General features: G+C 49.8%; 10 protein-coding genes across 10 annotated transcripts; 5 read left to right on the plus strand and 5 right to left on the minus strand. All coding sequences in view use genetic code 12, as the record gives it.

Moving 5' to 3' along the window:
• Positions 1-767: 767 nt before the first annotated feature.
• Positions 768-1,421, plus strand: DIURU_001484 (uncharacterized protein; the record flags this gene model as incomplete). Its single annotated transcript, XM_034154032.1, has 1 exon — positions 768-1,421. One exon carries the CDS (start codon positions 768-770, stop codon positions 1,419-1,421), a length of 654 nt encoding a protein of 217 aa, XP_034013712.1.
• A 359-nt stretch (positions 1,422-1,780) lies between these two features.
• DIURU_001485 (uncharacterized protein) lies at positions 1,781-3,945 on the minus strand (the record flags this gene model as incomplete). Its single annotated transcript, XM_034154033.1, has 2 exons — positions 1,781-3,573; positions 3,636-3,945. The coding sequence occupies 2 exons, from the start codon at positions 3,943-3,945 to the stop codon at positions 1,781-1,783; spliced, it is 2,103 nt and encodes a 700-aa protein (XP_034013713.1).
• A 648-nt stretch (positions 3,946-4,593) lies between these two features.
• Positions 4,594-5,997, plus strand: DIURU_001486 (uncharacterized protein; the record flags this gene model as incomplete). The annotated part of the gene is made up of 1 exon (XM_034154034.1): positions 4,594-5,997. The coding sequence occupies one exon, from the start codon at positions 4,594-4,596 to the stop codon at positions 5,995-5,997; it is 1,404 nt and encodes a 467-aa protein (XP_034013714.1).
• Positions 5,998-6,544: 547 nt separating this feature from the next.
• DIURU_001487 (uncharacterized protein) lies at positions 6,545-6,856 on the plus strand (the record flags this gene model as incomplete). The annotated part of the gene is made up of 1 exon (XM_034154035.1): positions 6,545-6,856. The coding sequence occupies one exon, from the start codon at positions 6,545-6,547 to the stop codon at positions 6,854-6,856; it is 312 nt and encodes a 103-aa protein (XP_034013715.1).
• Positions 6,857-6,971: 115 nt separating this feature from the next.
• SGT2 (Sgt2p) lies at positions 6,972-7,991 on the minus strand (the record flags this gene model as incomplete). Its single annotated transcript, XM_034154036.1, has 1 exon — positions 6,972-7,991. The coding sequence occupies one exon, from the start codon at positions 7,989-7,991 to the stop codon at positions 6,972-6,974; it is 1,020 nt and encodes a 339-aa protein (XP_034013716.1).
• Positions 7,992-9,336: 1,345 nt separating this feature from the next.
• Positions 9,337-10,233, plus strand: DIURU_001489 (uncharacterized protein; the record flags this gene model as incomplete). The annotated part of the gene is made up of 1 exon (XM_034154037.1): positions 9,337-10,233. One exon carries the CDS (start codon positions 9,337-9,339, stop codon positions 10,231-10,233), a length of 897 nt encoding a protein of 298 aa, XP_034013717.1.
• Positions 10,234-10,395: 162 nt separating this feature from the next.
• On the minus strand, positions 10,396-13,869 carry DIURU_001490 (uncharacterized protein; the record flags this gene model as incomplete). Its single annotated transcript, XM_034154039.1, has 1 exon — positions 10,396-13,869. One exon carries the CDS (start codon positions 13,867-13,869, stop codon positions 10,396-10,398), a length of 3,474 nt encoding a protein of 1,157 aa, XP_034013718.1.
• Positions 13,870-14,097: 228 nt separating this feature from the next.
• On the plus strand, positions 14,098-15,066 carry DIURU_001491 (RING finger protein; the record flags this gene model as incomplete). The annotated part of the gene is made up of 1 exon (XM_034154040.1): positions 14,098-15,066. The coding sequence occupies one exon, from the start codon at positions 14,098-14,100 to the stop codon at positions 15,064-15,066; it is 969 nt and encodes a 322-aa protein (XP_034013719.1).
• Positions 15,067-15,328: 262 nt separating this feature from the next.
• Positions 15,329-16,222, minus strand: DIURU_001492 (uncharacterized protein; the record flags this gene model as incomplete). Its single annotated transcript, XM_034154041.1, has 1 exon — positions 15,329-16,222. The coding sequence occupies one exon, from the start codon at positions 16,220-16,222 to the stop codon at positions 15,329-15,331; it is 894 nt and encodes a 297-aa protein (XP_034013720.1).
• Positions 16,223-16,594: 372 nt separating this feature from the next.
• DIURU_001493 (GTPase) lies at positions 16,595-18,553 on the minus strand (the record flags this gene model as incomplete). The annotated part of the gene is made up of 1 exon (XM_034154042.1): positions 16,595-18,553. One exon carries the CDS (start codon positions 18,551-18,553, stop codon positions 16,595-16,597), a length of 1,959 nt encoding a protein of 652 aa, XP_034013721.1.
• Positions 18,554-21,200: the final 2,647 nt, after the last annotated feature.

Raw genomic sequence — 21,200 nt, forward strand, 5'->3', positions numbered from 1 at the left:
TACTTGTACGATAGTGGGGATCACTTCATCTCAAACATGTCAATAGACGCGATTCAAATACTAATTTCCAGGCTCAGGGGGAGACGCAGACAATGACACGAATCACGGTGCAGGCACGACAGAATGTGCCCCGCCTGTGCTCATCGTCTAGTAGACAACGATTTGGCCTCCCTCTGGCCCTCTTAAACTTTTCAAAATGACGCTTGAAGGCAAGGGAATTGTTGCCTCAGGTTGTGAGATGCCGGCTAAATTGACTAATTTCTGATGCGATCGTTTTAACTTTCCAAAAGGTGTAGACCCAAAGGTTTTATTTGTCCGACTGGAATTACCCACGTCCTAAGTCCGAGATTTTCGGGACGCGACTTCACAGAACATGAGACACAGTTTAAGACTTACGTGTCTCTGGCCCAACAATTTGCCATTATCTGGCCTCCATTGTGAAGTTTTAAAATGAGCCAGGAGAAGGTTATGGGTTGGCTGACGTGATACGCCTTTTAAAAGTTGAAAGATAAATAATGATGAGGCAAATGAAAACTGTTTAATATTCAAGCAGGACTGATGGTTTTTTTCACTCCGTTCTTCAAAAGATACAGTTGGTGGTGTTGCTATTTGGTAGATTTATCGACCCCGGCCCACCCTGGTCCTAACATTCCGTCCTGAATGTAGTGGTCCCCTTGTGCGTTGACGAGGCAACCTAGGACCCCCGCGTCATTTGGTCCACCTATAATTTGAATAAGAGATTACCTCTCTCTATCGATTTTCAAACTATGGCAATGATGGTCAAAGCGAGCACCCCCAATCGTGTTCCCGAGCACGACGACACCACTGGTACTGCTCGCCAATCTGATAGCACTGGAACCGGGACCAAAGTGGATCCCATAGACGTCGACGACACTAACGTCCCCACCGACCATCAGACTAGCGATCTGATGATGCTGAAAGACTTGTTGGCCAAAGAAAAGGTGGCAGTGTGTGACATAATACAAAAACGCTTGCAACTCAACCAACCCGATCCCAAATTGGTGGAGATCTACGCTAAGAGAGTGACCGAAGTACTAAGCAAAAACCTGTCCACCGACCTCGCTTTGGCGGCATTGAACGTGGTGTATGCTCTCTGCCTCAAGGATGGGATTTTCCACGCCTCCAAAATTGTCCGCATTCAACTCATTAACGCAATTATCCGTCAGGCGGAGCCGGTCAGTGTTAGGGCTGGCGCCATTTTGGATATTCTTTGGGACGTCGTCCCCACCGACGTCCTAGGGGTGTTGCGCCTGGGTCAGTACGCCTCTCCGTTCGTCGCTAAAACTTTTCTTCCTCGGCTTACAAGAGAGGTCGATGAAAATGACGTAGAGAGGGGCTACAATTGTCAACGTTGCCCATGTCATGACACCGGCTGTGATGGTGTAGGTGCAGACCCCTGATGAGTTATTGGAAAATTTGGGTAAGAACTTACCTTCGCCATTGAAGAAGACAATTATAAGGGGATTTTTTCATGTCAATCCCCTCCTAGGGCTGACGATTACTTCATTGGTAATGCCAAGGAATCCTCGGCGTCACCGTTGCTTCTGTTATATCGGCCAGCGCTCTTCTTTGAGGATGTCGGAATTTGTGGAATATGTATGATTTTAAAGGACTTTTGAAATAAACCGATCTTGTTTACACATCTTGACTACTACATCCAACCTATATCCATGTGATTCCAGCTCAGTTCATTAGATCAAATTTTTCTCTATAAAATCTACTAGGTAAAGGTCGTTGTCATCATTTTTGAATGCATTGTCTATGTAGAATTTTCATTATCTTCGTCACAGTCACCGTAATGGTCCTGGAGTCTCTTGCGAATCCGTAAGTTTCTTATCATTAGCTTCCACGCCGCGAGCTCACGAAGTCGCTTAGTATAGAGCACCAGATGATCGTATTGACGGCGGAGTCGAAGCCACAATCTTTTAGCATCATTCTCGTCCTGTTGTAAAACCACCACCCCCTTGAACTGAGGTATAGCTTTTTTGTTACCAACAAAGGAAAACCCCACCACCACCGGCACCCATTGAAATAGCACATTCACTCGCTTACTGGAAAAGTACCGGTAAATTTCAGGTAGCTGAAGCCATATAGCACCCTGGGGTACCATTCGCGGGTGGTAAATCTCAAGATCATTATACTCATTAGTTGGGATCTGGGGAGGAGAGCAGCTGAAGTCACACGACCGCGTATAAGGTATAGTTTGGTCAAATTTGAATAGTCCCACTTCACCGCCTTGACGATTAAGTACTTTTATTGGCACCGCATCCTTAAGCACATCCCGTCCACGAAACATCCAGTGGCGTCGTGATCTTCCCACTACCACCAGAGTCCGCCTGAATACCGGTTGCAGCTTAGAACTACCCGCAAGTCTGATTTTACCCACTGATTCAGCGTCAGGTGCGATAACTTCATTGTATCGTAACGTCAGTGAACATACCACATTGGGGCTGCGACGCATCGCCGCAAACGTCGTTGGCACTTTGAAGCATAAAACTCCCACACTATTGAGTGCATCAACTTCATCTTGAGGTGGGCGCCACCCTCGTTTTTGAAGATACCCAAGCATCTGAGTATAGATCAACGCGTGACGACCAACTTCCTTGCGGAGATCTAATGGACGATTATAGCGATATGCAATGTCATCCATATACCGTGGTGATACGTCCAACACATAGTTCAGCCCGTAAGCAACAACATAATGCATTTGCATGTGGTTCAATGACCCGTGCGGGGTGTATGCCGAAGTGGTGAATGCCGACTTCGATTGTTTGGTGATTCGACTCGGTGGAGACGTTCGTTTGAGTCGAATGCACCGATCATCAGGATTGATCAACGCTTGAGTGTCCAATACGAATATCTCCGATGGATCCAAAGGGTTCACCAATTCGGTCCACATATACGGGAATAACAAATCGTTATCAAAATTAGTAGCAGCATTGGGATGTGGGGGTGGAGCTGGACCCGACAGCCGATCTAAACATGGTAATGACAACACTAATCGCGCATCCCACCCGTACGATCGCAATAACCCTGTAAACAACACAGCAGCAGTGTCTCGATTATGAGCAAATCGCTTAATCACTTTGAGTAGATCATGCTTGTCCTTAATCGGCGATATTGGTGACGGTGCCGGACTATGAAAGCCTAGCACTCGGATACCACAACAATCGTTAGTCCAATTTTTACCAAACCATTTGACCAAGTACTTCAAACAAAACACCAACTGTTCATCAGCGGTAGACGATGGTAGTTTGCCTAGTTGAGCGATCTTTACCTTCACCGTATTAGGGACAAGTCGCCTTAGTGCTTTTTGCACCAGGCGAGAATTGATCAATAAATTGCGACAATACCCCGCCGTAATGTAGCTCTTGATGGAAATCGAGCGGAGACGGCGACAGAATTGAGTATGTTCCAATGCCTGTTTCTGGCGCTTGACGCGGTCATCACTAATGACGATTTGGAACGAAGACGACGGTGCGGGCTCCCGAATGAATAAGTCTTCCCATTCCTCTTCCGAGTCACTCTCTTCCGAGACAAACATCGTCGCGTCTATTCGTGGATAATGTCAGCGATGGCCTTCCACTCGTTCACCCGAGTATACTGGCACAGACCGGGAGCGTGGTCGTGGCCAAACACGGTGTAGCTTGAGAACTGGCCCACCAGCTTGTAGTTGTTGACGGTGGTGGAGGTGCCGTTGTCGTCAGTTTCAATTGACTCCAGCAGCTTCTCCAAAATCACTCCTTGGAAGTCGAGCGGGATCTCGGTGCCCACAAGTTTCACCCCACGGAAAGAAGCTTCCACTTCAGTGTCGTTGATGGGCTTAGGTTTGAAGTACTTTTCAACGTTGGCGGTACCAGTATGGTTAATGTGCACGGGAACCAAGTGGGCCTTGACGGTATCGCAATCTTCCACAGTGATCATTGCTCAGAGACGCGTCGCACCGATGAGGAGAGTGAACAGTATGGGGCAGTCGCGCCAAAGCTCAACTAAATCATGAAAATTATAACTCTGAGACATGGCTCTCAAAATCCAATCAAAGACATAGCTTAGAACACATTAAATTTCAATATCGTTTCGAGTCACAACAAAAGAAACTACACTATTTCTCGTCAGCGTCAGTTGACTCAATGAGTCATGAAAACTACTCGCTTTACTGAGAGTTTAGGATACACCGTTTTAGTTTGATCCGACTTAGCCGCACCACGATGAGGCTCGAAAAGTCACGCCTTCGTGGTTGAGACATTTGTGGGTTTTTGTAATCCATTTCGCCCATGTACGTCCACGATGTCAACACGGAGTTTGGGATATAAATAACTATCAAAAATGACACAAACCTTTGAAAATCTTCAGTGAAATGTTGCATTTCACAACACACTACTATCCAAGCTAGCCCTTCCCTTTACGTAACCTAAATAGCCGTGACTGAATTCCGCTAGCCCGGAATCTGGGGCTCGAACGGGAAAGTGCGAGTCACCCGGTTAGGAGTCATTATCGCATCACCGGGTCTACCGATAACACCTTCGCCCCTTTCACCTGCCACCCCCATAACAAATACCCGGTGATCTCTGAATGTTGGCCCCCGCAGTGACGGCGGTCCGGCGCTGGGTCGAACACCGGTTTGCCAAATCCTCGATCAAACGCCTCAGTTTCGTGGTATCGCTTTTGCTGTGCTTACTGGCAGGCCTGATCCTCCTATTCCTGGTATTTGCCACTGCCTTCCATGACCAGCTTGGTTTGCTGTATCTGGATTGTAACACCATCGCCCTGATGCTGGCGTTGGCGATGTACGCTCCCAACGCCGCACTAGGGTTTGCTGCTGACGCCTATGGTCCTCCACTTTTACTGGTGGTGGCAGTAGTGCTTTTCTTCCCTGCCTACGCTGGGTTAGCAGTGCTCGTGGCGTCTATGGAGGACGGAGTGATTGTTTCAAAGTACTGTCTAGGGACTTGTTTTGCTCTTGTGGGTATAGCCACTCTGGCGTTATATTTCGGCTCCGTACTTACCTGCGCTAAGATCTACCCTCACCTGAAAGGGATGGCGATCTCGCTTCCGGTAACGTGTTTTGGCTTCTCCCTGCTTCTTGGGTCGCAGTTGATGAAACGATTCCACAATCCTGATGGTCTGCTTGACCTCCATAAAGTGTTCTGGTTCTTCGCCTGGCTTTACTTGGTGATTGGAGCGATGTCCTTTGTGGCCTGTTCAGTGGTGATGGCAGAACAGGACGTCATCTTTGATGAGATCATGGTGATGCCGTCCCCAGAGACAACGCCTGCTCCCTATGGCGTGGACGGCACTACAACCACTACTGAAACTGAAGAACTGCCACTTTTACCTCAACGGCTGATTGAACCGAAACACCATCGGGCGCGGTTTATTGCGTTCCTTAAAGACGAGCTGACGTGGCTCTTAATGGTCACTTTAATCCTCTCCATTGGCCCCATGGAGTCCTTCCAGAATAACTTGGGAAGTATTCTCAAGATCCGTGGCGGCAACTTACCTGATCAAGTCCTGGTGATGGCGGCGGCTAGTACTGCTGCTAGACTCGTGATGGGGGCTGCTTCCGACTACTTATCGCTGCCACTGAGTCCGGTCCAGATCTGTCGTGTGTGGCTCGTTATCATCGCCCTTATCACTGCCTGTATCGGTCAGTTGGCCGTCGTCGGCTACCAGGGCGACTTCTCCCCCGTGCTGGTGGTTAATGGTGTTGGCTACGGGTCGATGTTTACCTTATTTCCCGCGCTAGCGTGTGAAGTGTGGGGGGTAGACTTCTTCGGCACCTCATGGGGGACGTTTATGATTGCCCCCGCCGTTGGGTCGGTGGTGTTCTCGTTGTTTTACGGTCACGAAATGGACCAGGGCATAGGGCTTGCCCACTACTTCTCGATCACGCTGGTGAGTCTCTTTGCCAGTGCGGTGTTGTTGTTGATCACCTGGAAAGTGTTGTGGCGGAAACGGAGGTTTGATGTGTTTTGATGATTTATTCTCTTTGCATAGGGACCTAACCAGTCCCGCCTTATATGACCACTTAATAGACATAAACATACAATGAGTCGTCCGCAGGTCACGAGCATACTGCTGCCAAAGAGTCCTGTCACATCGTCGTGATCAACTCTTTCAACAGCGACATCCGAGTGAAAATTAAATGACAGTGTTGTTATTCTACTTAATAGTGTCTACGCCATAATTGTCGCCGATAGAAGTGGTCTAGACCTGCTCAAATCGAGGTTACTTCGTGTTCCCAAATAGGAAATCTAACCGCGGGATTTTGGAGAGGTTCACGTGATCACATTGTTTATTCGACCAGTCAAGAATGTTGATGATTCACTTGGACACAACAAGCTGAATTGTCCCTTTCATTTGTGCCACGACCTTTCCGCCTATCAGCCAACCTTTTTGAGTTTTACGAAACATTGAATCAAGCGGAACATCTCAACAATCAAAGGAAAAGATGCCAAAGGAATATAAGCCGAAGGATAAGCCCAGTAAACGGGTGCGCCACTATCAGCTTTATGTCGAGAGGATGAAACGAAGGGGTCGAGTATTGATGGAACCGGAGGAATTAAAAGGCAAGTTAAGAATGCTATTTGATCAGCGAGACCACTGGAGCTTACACGGCTTGGCGCTGAGCATAGGGCAACCGGAGCAACACGTGAGCTGGACTCTCAGAAAGATGGCCATAAAGGAAAAAGAGGCGCCCAACAAGGGCATGTATACTTTGAGGCCCAGATACAAATGGGAACAAAAGAAGCGCCGGGAACGGTTGGCAGCACGGGCTAACCCGATCAACCAGCCCAGCGACTTTGAGCGCAGTGACGAGGAAATGATGGATTAGTATAGTGGGACGAGCCCATTCCCCACTCAGAGAGCAGCATTTAGTGACGTAATGAAATGATCAGATTATTTATTCGTAGCATTTATACTCATTACGGGAAATACACCTAGTGAATTTACTCTTCGTTCTTCTTCGAGGCGTCGGAAGCACCGCCGTTGGCACCGCCAGCACCGCCAGCACCGCCAGCACCACCCATGAACGAGCTCAACATCGGGTTGTTCATCAACCCCGACAAGTCGGGGCCGTTTTCACCGCCCAACCCGAATTGCTGGGCCATCTGCTTGACCGCAGGGTTGCTCAACAAGTTCTGCATCGCTTGCGGGTTCGACATCATCTCTTGCGCCGCTTGCATCACCTGGGGGTTGTTCATCATCTCGCCGAGCGAGGGCATGCCGCCGCCGAACATCGACGAGAAGTCAGGCATACCACCAGCGCCAGCAGCCCCGGTACCGGCGGCCGGGGTCAGGGTGGTGTCAATGGACTTTTCCAAGTCGGCTTCGACGCGCTTCTTGGCGGTTTCGTAGCCCTTTTGCATCGCTTCACTGGGGGTGCCGCCCTCAATGTCGAGCCCCTTCTTGTAGGCGTCCATGGCGCCCTTGGCGTCACCCAGAGCGTACTTAGCAAGCCCCATTCTCAGGTAGGCCTTGGAGAAGCTGGGGTCGAGCTCGATGGCCTTTTCGGCGTCGGTGATGGCCATGTCGTGCTGGCCCAGCGACGAGAACGCCGCCGCCCGGTTCAGGAGGTAGACGACGTTGGACGGGTCAAGCTCGATCGCCTGGGTGTACTTGGCAATGGCTTCCGAGAAGTTGCGGGCAGCCATCGCCTTGTTGCCTTCAGCCTTGAGGGCGTCGGCTTCGGCCTTAGTGGCTTCGTCGACAGTGGAAGTAGCCGCAGCAGCCTTCTCCTTAGTAGCAGCAGCCGAGGACGACGGCGACGAAGCACCGTTGACGATGTCAACGAGCGATTGGCCGTTGATCTTAGCCGCCTTCAGCTTGTCGACGCCAAAAGCATCGCCAATGCAGTCGATGGCGACGTCCAACGATTCGGCGTAGTCCTCAGGCACGTCCTTCTTTTGCACGGAGGTCTGCAAGAAGTCAATAATGGCCAAGGCCACGTCCTTGTTGGTGTAGGGCATCTTCAGTATGGAAAGTACGCTTCAAGGATACAATGGGAGATCAGCGCGGAGAGTGCGAGCGTTTTATGCCACGTGAACAAATCGAGCGTGGAAGTCCATGGAAGCCGAGAGGCGAGCAAATTAGATTGTCGACGAAGCATTTGGCTAGTCACGGTAGAAGATAGTGGATTTGGTAATGATTGAAAATGAAAGTCGGTTTCCATGGGCCTAGCAATGGGATGTATTGACGATAGCCTCTGGTTGTACTTGTGTTGGCATTGGTAAATTGGTGGTGGGGAGCGCGCATGGCACTGCAGACACTTGCCACTGAGGGAAGGTTAACCCTGGAATACCAACGCCACCCATGGGCGATATCAATATGAAACGAGGGCTCAAACTTTTGGAGATCAATTTTTCAGACTCAAAATATTTCTGAATAACTTTAAAATTTGATCATTTCAGCGTGGATTTATGGTGATCTCAATTTTTCACATAGGAAGATATATACCCAATGGCGCAGGACACATGATGTAGGCGAAGGTCAGTTGGGTGACGGCCCACAGGAAGTCCTTGTTCGGGGTATGCTGATAGCGCTATCGTGAGACGATAAGTTTGCCATCTTATTCGGAGAAACTGGTAGAGAAACTTTTGTTAGCGACGTATACCGGTAAAATGCTCGGCTGGAAAGTTATTGCCACTTATTAGTACCAGGATGACTAGGCCACAATAGCAGTTGCAGTAGTCAAGGAAACGAGATGAAGCAGTACCACATCAAACTGTATCATTGGGTAGGATAGAGCCTCGAAACATTGGCGGTGGCGAGAGCTATCAAAGCTCCCTGTTGTCCTAGGGCATCCGTCCGTCGGCCTCTTAAAATACCAAAGTTTGATCCTCGCAATGGAAAATAGTCTTCAGTGTGGTGTCTGCAAGCATCCTATTCCTAGTTACGTCACCGTGAATTCTTATTCGAAAGTGAGCTTCTCCTATGATTGCCTTATTAAGGAAGTGTCCGACACGTACTCTTATAGTTACCATAAACGGAAAGTTTCCGAAAGGTGTATTCTACAAATTACGGGACGAGTTGCATCGATTACAGTGGAAGTATCAATTTTGTGATGCATTCCTTGCATATTGCCAGCGATTCGCTCCTATCACTGCGTATTTGTGTACTAATTTGTGGGGGCTTAGAGTCTAAGTTTGCGGGCGCTTACAGAAGGCAAATGGCGCTTAGATATTCGAATGGCGCTTAGAAACGTTCACAACTATACCGATGATGCCGACACCCCTGAAGAGATGATGATCTATATAATGGTCCTGGAACCATAGCTGAATCCTCATCAACAAAACAATTACAACAACAGATACAATGGCAGTTTCCATCGCAATTATTGGCTTCAACGGTATTTTGGGTAAGCCCGTCTACGAAGCACTCACCTCGGACGCATTCAGACTGAAGGTTAAGGAGATCAAAGTGGTCTCTCGCAGTGACCCTAAACAACCTTTACCCGGGGTGGAGTACGTCATTGGCGACGTCTCCAATGAAAGTGAAGTGACAAAGTTGGCTCAAGGCGTGGGGTCCGTGGACGCGGTGATCTCGCTTGTGGGCTTGAACCCTGCGGTGAACCCTGGCCTCGAAGCGTTTTTGGCTCAAGTGAAGCCCCAGTTGTACATCCCGTCCGATTTCAGTGGCGACATTGAACAAACGGAAAAGTTGGTGCCTGGCTCCGTTGGCTTCCAAGCGATCCACTCGGAGACGGTGAGACAATTGGGGATCAAAGTGGCTGACGTATACACCGGCTTGTTCCACGAACCGGGCACGTTGCCAGAAAACTTTGCTCAGTACTTTGGCATTTCCCCTGACGGCAGCACCGTGGTTCGGGGCGACGTCTCCACTGAGACCTCGGTGACGTCGGTGAGGGATGTTGGACGCGTGTTGGCGGCGATCGCCACGTTCCCGGACTACTCGAAGCTTCTCGACTTCATCAATGTCGAATCGGACAAAGTGTCGTACACTGACGTGCACCAGGCCTGGAGTGCTTTCCACGGCAAACCGATTAACATCACCCGCACCGTGACCAAGGAGGAGGCTCTTGCCGAAGTCAAGAATGACATGGCCACCAACGGCTTCGACCATGCCAAGCTTGCTTTCTACCTCCACTCGTTGACGTCGCAGGGCGCTCCTGGGGGTCTTGTGTTCGCCGAAACCCACAACGATCTCATCAACCCTGGGACCTGGGAGTGGGAAAAGTTCCAACGGGCCTAAATGCCGATTGAGGAGTTTGTATTTATATTATTGGTAATGAATCCTGATGTTTTTTAAATAATCTATTGTAATTGTGGGCAATTTGAGACTATTGTGGAAATGCGTCACAAGACGTTGAATGGCTACATCTTCGAAAAAAGATGGAGTGTTGTTGTCTATGTACTAGCTAAGCCCGGCGTCGTTATTGTCCACGAGGCTTCGTTTCAATATTTGGAGCTCAGTCAACCGCTGGCGTAAGCGTACGCGGGCCGCCTGGGTGTGTCTGGCAAATGCATGGCGAATGAAGTCGCCTCGGAATGAGATGAACTGCGAGATCTCGGCTGCCATCAACTCGTGGTCCAACTTAAGCTCCTGGTTAAGATCCATGATCTTTTTTACTTGGGAGGCTTTGGTGTATAGTAACCGACGGTAGCGCAGCTTTTTGTTCTCGACGATGTTGGCAAAGTTGAAGAAACTCAGCGTGGTATCCTCTTCAGCAATGTCATCGGGTACAGGGTCAATGGTGAATGTATTGCGACGAACAAGAGTCTCGCCATTATTGGGAGAGCTTCCGTTACTAGGGGGTTCATGTGGTGGCTGTTGGTCAGGGGTTGGGGGGAGTGATTCCTCACACTTCGTGATTTCCAGATTGAGCTCACGGATCTCGCGGTAAGTATCTTTCCATACCGTCAATTTGGCCAATACTCGCTTGATGTTCCCCACTAAATCAGCCACGGATAATTCAAGCCATGACGTATAGTTGAGCAATGTGTTCCAAGTACTGTGGATGGGACCGGCCTCCAGCAGTCGGAACTCACGACCGCCAGCGTACACTTTGACCATTTGCTCAAGCAGAAACGCAATTTCCGGTACTTTGATCAGAGCCACCGCCAAGAGCTTATTAAACCTCATGATCAAGCAGTGGTACGCGACCACATTATCAAGGCTATAGCCGAAGAATGTCTCCATATCTTGGATGTGTTGGCGACCTAGCTCCACCTGACCCATGGCTGCTAGCCGCTGAGTGTGTTCCTGGTGGATCTTTTCCATCGCTTCGAGGGTCAGGTGGTTGTTCAGTACTTGAAGGAACAGCTCCACCACCGGTTGTCCCAGTTTCCCCAAATCGTGGAGCGCTTCAAACACCACGTTGAGCTGGTCAATCACGCGGTTTACCTGGAACTTGTTCATGATCAGCATGCCGCTCACCCTCAAGTTATAGTTAAGCCAGAACTTATCCTCGTCCACTAACGCCAGAAGCCAAGGGTATTTGCGTTTTCCAGTATATATCAACTGGCCGATGGTTTTCAAGTGAATGGGGTAAACTTTAGCTGTGCCTAAATCACAAACAAGCACCGCCCAATCCTTCAACGTACTGTCCCAACGACAACTTAACGCTGCCAACCGCGGCCCAACCATTTTACGGTAGTGGGCCACAAGCTTCTGCGCTGACTCTGAACCGGGTTGATCTGACTCCTTAAACAGAGTGTAGTCAAACACGTTCAAATGGAACTTGGCATTCTCATAAAGGAAATCAAGCCGGTCGTCGTTAAGCACGGCGTCAAGATTATCGTTACGCAAGTACTTGGCGTATAACATGAGCGGTGTCATCAGGCGAGCGTTGGTCTGGTTGATATTAACCAAATTGCGGGGTTCACTGAGGATTTGCGAGGCATCAAGGTCAGATTTGATCACATGGAGCAACGTGTTGTTCACTTTATCGACATGGTAGTCAAAGTCGAGGGCACCAGGACCGTATTTGTGGGTGATGGCGGTAAACACTTTTGCGATAAGCTCACGGTAATTGGCGTGGTCATAGCACCGACACAAACTGAGGAGCGGGGTGTGGGCATTATGGTCCTTGAGGTTCCAGTTAATGTACTCGCCCACCGAGTCGATAAGGTCGATATCGTGGAATAAATAGTGACCGACACTGCGGCCAGAGCTGTCAACCGTATTAAGGTATAGTTCAATCTCCTTGCGGGAGCAGTTAAGCTTGAGAAACGCCACAAGTTCGCGATTGACATCGGTCAACTTCTCTTCTAGCGACACCATAAGCAAGCTTTGGTGAGTATCGACAGTGCGGTCAAATAGGAGGTCTTCAACGCCAAACCACTCAGGATTATAGTATAATAGCGCCATGAATAGTTGGGGCTGGTGAGCTTTGATGGCAAGCATCGCCGCCAGTTCTCCCCCAGCGGTGCGAGCATAAAGCCAATGCGATGGTTGTGGAGTAGCCGGAGCTTCAGCTAACATTTTCAGCGCCGTTTCGGGGGCTCGTTTCACTGCTTGCCACCATTCCCGATTGGTACGAGAATAGCGAGCCACATCGTCGCCATGCTCTTTCAAGTAGAAAAGTACGGCGTCAAAGTTCGCCAAGATATAGTCAGCGGTGCCATCGGTGGCATTGACGCTGAATTTGCGGATATAGAAGAGGTGGGCGTCCAAGTGGGCCACCTGGGCCTGACACACCACCATGATGAGGAGACCAATGAGCGTATCAGCATCGACCACCAAACCGGGAGACTCTCGTGATAAGTGACGCACGGTAGCTGTGACCACATCTAACTTCAAGCGAGCGTTATTGGTAGCATCATCGTCAAGCTTAGCCAAGGTGGCGGCGGCTTTGGCCACCCGGTGGTGCATTTCGTCCATTGCCCATGGTGTGTGTACGGGCATATCCAACTGGTTAAGCAGGACGTGTTTGAACTGATCCAACGGCGGAGCCAGAGTGTTAAACTGGAGGAGGAGTTGAGCCCACACTTTATCATAAAGGTTCAATTCGACGTACTCGTGAACAAGCTGGTTCAAGTCGATGGTGGGGTAAGTTTCCATCACTTTTTGAAGCATTTCTTTCGTCTGGTCGCTTAGTGGCAGTGCTCCTGGGCGCACACACTCCAGGACGATATCATAGGCGTCGTCGCGAATGCGGGTGAATTCAGTGACAATGTCTTCAACTGGCTTTTGTGTATAGGTCAGAAGAACGCGGTATTTGGGGTTATTGTGGTGAAACAACGAGTAGAAGTGGTCGCTGGTCACTTTAGATAGTAACGGGAAATTGCGAAGTAAGCGATCAAACGTCACCAGTTCCACGGGGACATTAGGCGTATTAGTCTCATTAGCAGGCTTAGGAGGAGCTGGTAGCGGTTTTATTGGCGGCAGTGCTCCCCAAAGCAGCAGCTCGACGTAGAGCACTAAGAGACGAGCCCCTCGGGGGAAGTAGTCGGCAAACGTCGGCACGTAGCCAACATCAACGAGTTCGACGCGGACCTGCCGCTTGAACCCTTTGCCAGGGAATAGCACCCCATTCTTAATAAGCAATTGCTTGCCGTTCATCGTGGTATAGATCAGCAGCGCTGCTCGGGGAGTCAGGCTCGATCCCAGCAGGATTTTGATGATATGCGATTGGATGAAGTCTTCCAGCGAGTAGCAGAGTTCTCGGAGAAGCACTCGCCTCAGCAGGTCGTCGCTAGCAGGATCGTACCATTGGTGGAGGACGGTGGCGGGGGGGAGGACGAGGGCGTAGTCGTAGTGGTGGAGGCGGAGGAGGTCGATGGTGTTGCGAAACGGGTGTTTGTTCGCGTTGGGGTTGTTGAGGATGCAATGGAGGAGGGGGTTATGGAGCAACGGGAGCTGGACCGGGGGTTTGGCGCCGGCCATGGCGGATTGTAAGTTGGTGTAGGTGGTGTGGTAAAGTGAGGGTGACGGGTCTTTGGTTGTGTGCCCGGGGATACACTCGACAGAGACGGGCCCACCTTTCCTGTCGCTAAATCATAGCAAAAAAACGCGAATGATGAGTAAGCGATTATGTGATCAGGCACCCGCGCCATTAACCGTTATCATTGTCTCGCTTCTGGCCTTATCACGCCACAACTCCCTTGAACCCTCATGGACTTCCTCTTCAATGCTGTGCTTGATCTCGATCTCGACTCGGGACGGGTGAGGCTGCGAAACGTGCCTGACTGGTTAGCCGATATCATGTCGCTGGCTATGGGCTCATTAGGGCGCAATAAGTTTGGCGTCGACGAAGCGATAAGCCTGCTAGAACCAGTGGAGCTGCTAGACGACGTCGACGACACTGTGTGTCCTATTTGCTATGAATCCTACGCTGATCCAAAACACTACGACCTCCAGGGACTCAGAAACGGCACCCCACTCCAGGACGAACACCCCCCGACTAGTCGCCACTTGGAGCGGCTTATCGAGCTAGATGACGACGTCCACGATGCCTTTCGCCACTTGGAATGCGAGCGCTGGCGCAGCAAACTGAGATTCAATGACCCGCTGATGTATTTCCCCGTCGACGAGCTGGGGTTTAATTACTTGAGAGTACCGCAGCGAATGCTTCTTGATTCTAGAGAGGTTGACGACCTGGACCTATTCCCGAACTACGATACTGGTTTCGGGTCCAGTGGTGCCTCGCGAGTGACCAATCCTGACCTCCATATCCCCATGCGTATCGCTCAGTGTCGTCATGTGTTTGGCCGGCTGTGCCTTGTGGAGTGGTTTAAGAATAACCTCTCGTGTCCTTTATGTCGCCAACAAATGGTAGCTGAGGAAACCAATAGTCAAGGAGTGGCTTCGCAACGTCGACGCCGGTTAGAACGTGACGGACGCTTTGCCTTTTCCGATAGGGCTCGGGAAACGGAAGACCTTATGGTTGTCACCGACGTGTTTGCTCCCCCACGCCGAGCTCCCTCTACCGCGGTGACGCCGCTTACTGATCTTTATGTTCGCCAACACTGGGCTACGCCGCCTGATGCACCTCAGGCGCCGCCGCTGGCGCCGGACCCTGACCTCGTCATGCCCCAACGGTTCCGAGGCAGTGAAAGCATCAGTTTCTTTGCCATTGACTAAGCTACAATACTAAGTTTGGTTGAAGGCACTAGCTCTGTTAGTGATGCGAATGACGAGCAACTTGCGAAAGGCAAACAGAATTGTTAATGTCTGCCTCGGCGATGTTATTGGAGAAGACAACCTCCAACAGATGAAAAAGTATATAGTCCGATACCCAATCAATGAACTCTTATGTTGAGAGGAGCTAACGAATGCATGATGTCAATTAGTTATCCGGTCTTGTGTATTCTGAGGTAGATGTCTATTTATGTATCCTCTCCCATCATCTTGTCGGGAAGGGCATGCGGCGGTGGCTTCGTTGGACGATCTCTAAGTATTTTGGTTCATTTTCAGCGGTGACGATGCCGTGACGAATCAAGAAATCGATAATCACGAGGCCACAATTGGGTTTAAATTCCCCTTGACGAATCTTGGCGATAACTGTATCCACATCCATCAACTGGAAATCTTCCAGTTCCCCGTCCACTGGCTTAGGCTTGGTTTCATCATCAAACACTAAGTCATAAATGTACTCCACTTCTGGTTGGACAATGTTGCCTTCAGCCAAATAACAGTACGACACCACTCCCGCGGCTGTGGCGTGGTCTCTAACGTATTGTTCTTCAATTCCAGCTTCCTCCATCGCCTCTTTGATCAAAGTAGCTTCAACACCGTGAGGATAGCCCAACCCGCCAGCGACAGTGTTATCCAAAAGCCCAGGCCACATCGGCCGGTCAGCACTGCGCCGAGGTACCCACAAGTAGATCTTACCGTCTTTCTTTTGGTAGCCATTGACGTGAACCCCGTAAGTTACCACTCCTAAAAGCGTCAGGAGCGCCCGTTCTACCAACACGTAGACGTTGTGGTCGGCACCAAATACAGTGTAGAGCTCATCGCGCCACCGCCGGTTCAACAACGCGTCCAACAGCTCTCGCTGGCGCCAGCGGGCACCGAGATCAGCGAACACCTGGTTGCGCTTGTCCACGCTGTCGTATTGGGCGTCCAACGTGATATCGGTATCGGTGACGGAGAATGCCGGTTCGTCAACGAAATGCTTTGCGATCGCTTCGGTGACATAGCCTAAGGCGGTGCCATCGTGGCCTCGAAGCGTTTTGTAGCCCTGGAGGTTGTCGTAGGGGAAGCCATCGACGGCGGCGATGGCGTCAAGGAGAGACATGGTCGCGGTAGGTGTGGAGAGGGTGAAATGTGGGGACAGTGACTGGTACACAACTTCGGACGTACGCCTCCGAAGATCGTGGTATCAACCTGATACTTAGTGAATGCGATAACCGTGCAACGAGCGTTATTCAATTTTATTGATTTTATTTCTAGGGGAAGAGTGAGCTATGGTGTATCACGTCAATTAGGTCTCGATCAATTGCCTGCGAGGTCAATTTAGTATCGTACGACGGTTGGACCACGGTTCCGTCTCGGATTGCAGATGTCTGTCTATGTATGGTCTGAACGTTTTTGTACGTGTTTGTGTATGATTTTGTGGGGCTAGGCGCATATGCGCTTAGCATGCCAAATACTATATACATGGGGCCAACTACTTGCCGGCCTTGTCGTTTCTCAAGAACTGCTGGTAGGCTTCGTGGGCAATGTGCACCCGCCCCAGCGCCTTCATCTGCTTCTTCCCCTCCTTCTGTCTCTCTAACAACTTCTTGTACCGCGAGATATCGGCGGCGTGAAGCTTTTGGGTTACGTCCTTACGGCGGGCCTTGATTGTTTCTCGAGCCACTGCCTTATTATTCACCTTCGCTTGGATGGCAACTTCAAACAACTGATGGCGGAGGTACTGCTTGAACCGTTGCACGTATTCTCGACCGCGTTGCTGAGCTTTAGACCGGTGGATAATTGTAGTCAACGCATCCTGAGGCTCACCGTTGACACAAAGCTCCATCTTGACAATATCGCTTTTACGATAGCCCAGATCTTCGTAGTCCAACGAGGCGTAGCCTCGGGTGTTCCCCTTTAAACGGCCAAAGAAATCCTCCACAAGCTCAGCAAGGGGAATATCGTACTTCAAGAGCACTTGACCGGTGGAGAGATACTCCATTTCCTTTTGGATGCCTCGAGCATTCTCGCAAAGCGTCATCACCACCCCAATATACTCTTGAGGGATAGTCATGATCGCTTCCACGTAAGGCTCCAATAACGCCTCCACGTGCTGGTTACGGTCACCAGCGGGGAAATCAGCCGGATTAGTGATGATCTTCTCTTCACCGTTGCGGTACTTGATCTTATACGGCACCGTCGGAGCCGTCATAATGATCCGGGCACCGTACTCATTCTCAAGACGTTCCTGGAATACCAGGGCATGCAACGATCCCAAGAACCCGAGTCTCCACCCAAGTCCCAAGGCATTCAGCGTCTCTTTTTCCAATGTAACCAGTCTGTCGTTCAATACCAAGTTTTGCATGTGGTCGTCCATGACATTAAATTCGGTACCATCGGCAGGGAACGCCCCGACGAACACCATGGGTTTCACTTCTTCAAACCCTGGCAACGGCTCAAGCCCTTCATGGTGACCCAATTCAAAGAAGGTGTCACCCACAAGCGCTTCCCGCAGGTTCTTCATCCCCGGCACCACGTAGGCGACTTGCCCCGCCTGGATGTGGTCCATCGGCATCTTCTCTGGGTACATGATCCCCACCTCCTTGACGTCGTACTTGCGGTTCAGGTGAGCCAGTAAAATCTTCATTCCCTTCTTGATGACACCGTCAACCACATGCACAAGCATCACCACCCCGAGGTAAGGATCGTGCCACAGGTCAACTAAAAGAGCCTTCAAAGGAGCGTCCACTTTGCCTGTAGGAGCAGGAATATCCTCAATGATCTTGGGGATGATGTCACCGACATTTTGACCCGTCTTCGCACTGACGGGGATACAATCGTTCGGGTCAAGCTCAAACGTCAGTTCCACTTGTTCCACCGCTTTCGGGATATCAGCAGCATCCAAATCGATTTTGTTAATCACGGGGATCAACTTGAGGCCCATCAGATACGCCAAATAGAAGTTGGCCACGGTCTGGGCTTGTACACCTTGCAGAGCGTCGACAATCAATAACGCCCCGCCACACAGAGCGTAGCTTCGGGAAACTTCGGCTCTGAAATCAACATGGCCGGGAGTATCGACCAAATGGAGCAAGTAGTCCTCGCCTTTGTAGTTATACATCATCAGCACCGTTTGCGCCTTAACGGTGATCCCCCGCTCTCGTTCCACATCCAATTTGTCAAGCACCTGTTTCCCCCCAGGCTGGATCACCCCTGTAAGCTCCAAAAGCCGATCACTAAGCGTCAGCTTGCCGTGGTCGACGTGAGCGACGATGGAGAAGTTCCGGTAACGCTCGATGGGGATCTTGGACACCCGTTGCTCGATCTCTTTGCGGTAAGCTTCCTGGTTAAGCAACCGCTTCTTCTCTTCCACTGAGAGGACCTGTTTAGCAGCGGCCCATCGTGTAGTCGTGGTGGTAAACAGTCGTCGCCATAGATGATGGACAAGCATGTCGCACGAACACTAAGTCTATCGGTCGAATCAGTAATGGGTGAAGGAGTGGTTGCTAAAAAAATCTAGGCTAATCACGGGGTTATTGTGGTTCTTGTGAACCCATATTTACTCGAATATCACCAAAATTCCATACAAATTGGTGGTTTCAATCGAACCACTATTGGTAGTACCAGTAGAAGCGGCGCGCGAAGTTTTCAATCTGATAATGTCACTAAGCAAAATACGTTGGTAGATTTCTCGATGTCAGAAACTAGCCAACCATACTATCAAAGTGAAACAAGGGGGGTTGAGATATCGTCGGAGCCGATGACCTGAGAGTGGACGCCGTTGACGTTGGTAATCTCTATTGCCAGGGTAATGTTAGTTGGCAACGTTGATGATGTTGACACTGATATGTCAACTCTCGAAAGAAATTTTGTTAACTACGTCTGCCAATTACTCTCACCGCTACTGAGAACCCCATTAACTCATTGGGGGAGTCTCTGATGGACGCTGCTCCTCATCGCTGCTCGGCTGCATTGACGAGCTAATTTCCGTAAACAATGGGAATTCGTCGGCGACGAGAATGTTCTAGACCGAAGAGCAAAAGCTTACGAAGGCAACACGATTTCAAGGCTTGACGGTTGTCCAAGGTGGTACAACCGTCCCGTGTGTTTGCGATAGCCTGAGCATGGTATTGCCAATTGACACTAGTCATTTGTTTCCAGGGATTATGAGGCTGTTACCGAATTCGTCAACATGGCTGGCTAATGTGCGGTGGTTGAGGAAAATTTTTGAACAGTCATAGCCGCCCCCTAAATTTGAGCACCTAAATTTAGCTACATGGACAATATTGAAGCTATCGGGACCAGCGAAGTTAGCAGAGGATAGCACTGGCGATAGAATTGTTGCCGCTATGCTCACAAAGGTTAGAGGATCTGTGATCATCGACTATCGTCGATCGCATCTTTCTTTAGGTCAGGCATGCTGTCGTGATGGCGACGAGAACAATGGCAGAGGCGGGCCAGCAGCTGATGGCCGGGTAACAATTCATCCCAGGTTTATTAGTTCGCTGTATACAGGGCAGGGGTATAAAAACCACTCGCCCGCCCTGGAGCTAGGTTTTTCCTTCATCACCCATGGACTCCCATAGTTCACTCAATCATCGCTATACGGACAACTCCTTTGGTCCCACGACGAATAAGTGGAAAGTGTGTTACGCTATGCCCGTTGCTTAACGTGGAGAGTTAGCACACCCCTTAATTGTCGGCAGTGGTGGTTGGGTGAACTAATGACAAAGCGGATTCTGTCCCAGCAAATCAGTGAGCAGCTTAGCCGCCACCCTTGTTTGGTACCTTTAAAGGCGTGGCAGCTGAACGCCCACAGTTCCCGGTTGAGTGTCCGCACCCCTGCAAGTGAGGCTGATCTAATCACCTCAGCCGCAGTGGATAGTGCCGTGCCCGGAGAAGTTGAGTGTTCATCCCCGCCAACAGAGGAGGCATCCCACGCCAGAGTTAGCGTGGCCCATGAAAAGCAGTGGATAGCAGAACCCGCGATGTCATTGTGCTTGTATATATAAGTTGTGGATTTCGTCGCTGCTCAGGACGAAGAAGGTAAACTCTGCTGGCCTCGGTTGGCAGAGGGATCTGAACCACCGTCTCACCCCACCAGTACTCGATTTGTCATCGTCTTCGGGTGAAACAAGAGCTAAATACTCTAATGGCATTCGGGTACTGGTCACCCCAGTGCTACGGCCAAGTGGGTGGGGCGATGGTTCTTTGACGCATCCCGGCGTCATGGTTTGGGAGTACTCAACCATGGCGTTCTGGTGATGTGACCGCCAAATAGACCGGTTGTGTGCAGGGCGTGCTGCTCTTATGATTTTCTGTATATAGTTAATACAAGCTGAGTCGACATTCGAAAAAAAATCGTAATACAGGTAAAATCAAATCAATTCCATTTCCCTCGGTTCGCGCACTTTATTCAATTCCGGTCGAGGAGAAAAAAGATTCGTCCTCTAGCGTAAACAATTCCTGATTCCACGCAAAACAATTCCAACATAAATTTAATTTAAATCCCCACGATGTAGAAACAATTCCCCTTAGTCCTTTTTTCAATTCGCAGGCTTGGGTTTTTCATTCCTTCAACTCTCATGAAAGATTCCCTGTTTGAAATTTTCAAATCCCATTACGAGACTAATCAATTCCGTCAGTCTGCAGGGATTTAGTATGTGCTGGAGGGGAATCGATAATTAAGTGGTTAGGAATTGTTTATTTGAATTGGAGAATTGATAATTTGTGTAGCTGGATTTGATTCCATATATAGGAGAATGTTTGTTTCACGAAGAGGGAATTGTTCGCTGCCGAGGTGGAATCTTTTCACGACTTAGGTGGAATTGATTAAGAGGGTCGTGCGAATTGAAAATTTCGCGCTGAGATTTGAAAAGTGCCCTTCGGGAATAGTTCCGGGAAATCGGGTACTTATTTCCGGAAAAGCGCGAATGGTTTTAATTTTACCTATATATCTGGTATGAGATTGTTACCCTTGGCCAGTGTCACATGAAGCTTGCTGGTGTGAGCATCATATATTTGTCAATGTAGAGGATGGTTAGCAACATGAATGATTGGGTAGTCAGCACTTATTATCGATACTACCTTGAAATCAT

Source organism: Diutina rugosa (genome assembly GCF_008704595.1).
Source record: "Diutina rugosa strain CBS 613 chromosome Unknown scaffold50_size97106, whole genome shotgun sequence".
Classification (NCBI taxonomy): Eukaryota; Fungi; Ascomycota; class Pichiomycetes; order Serinales; family Debaryomycetaceae; genus Diutina; species Diutina rugosa.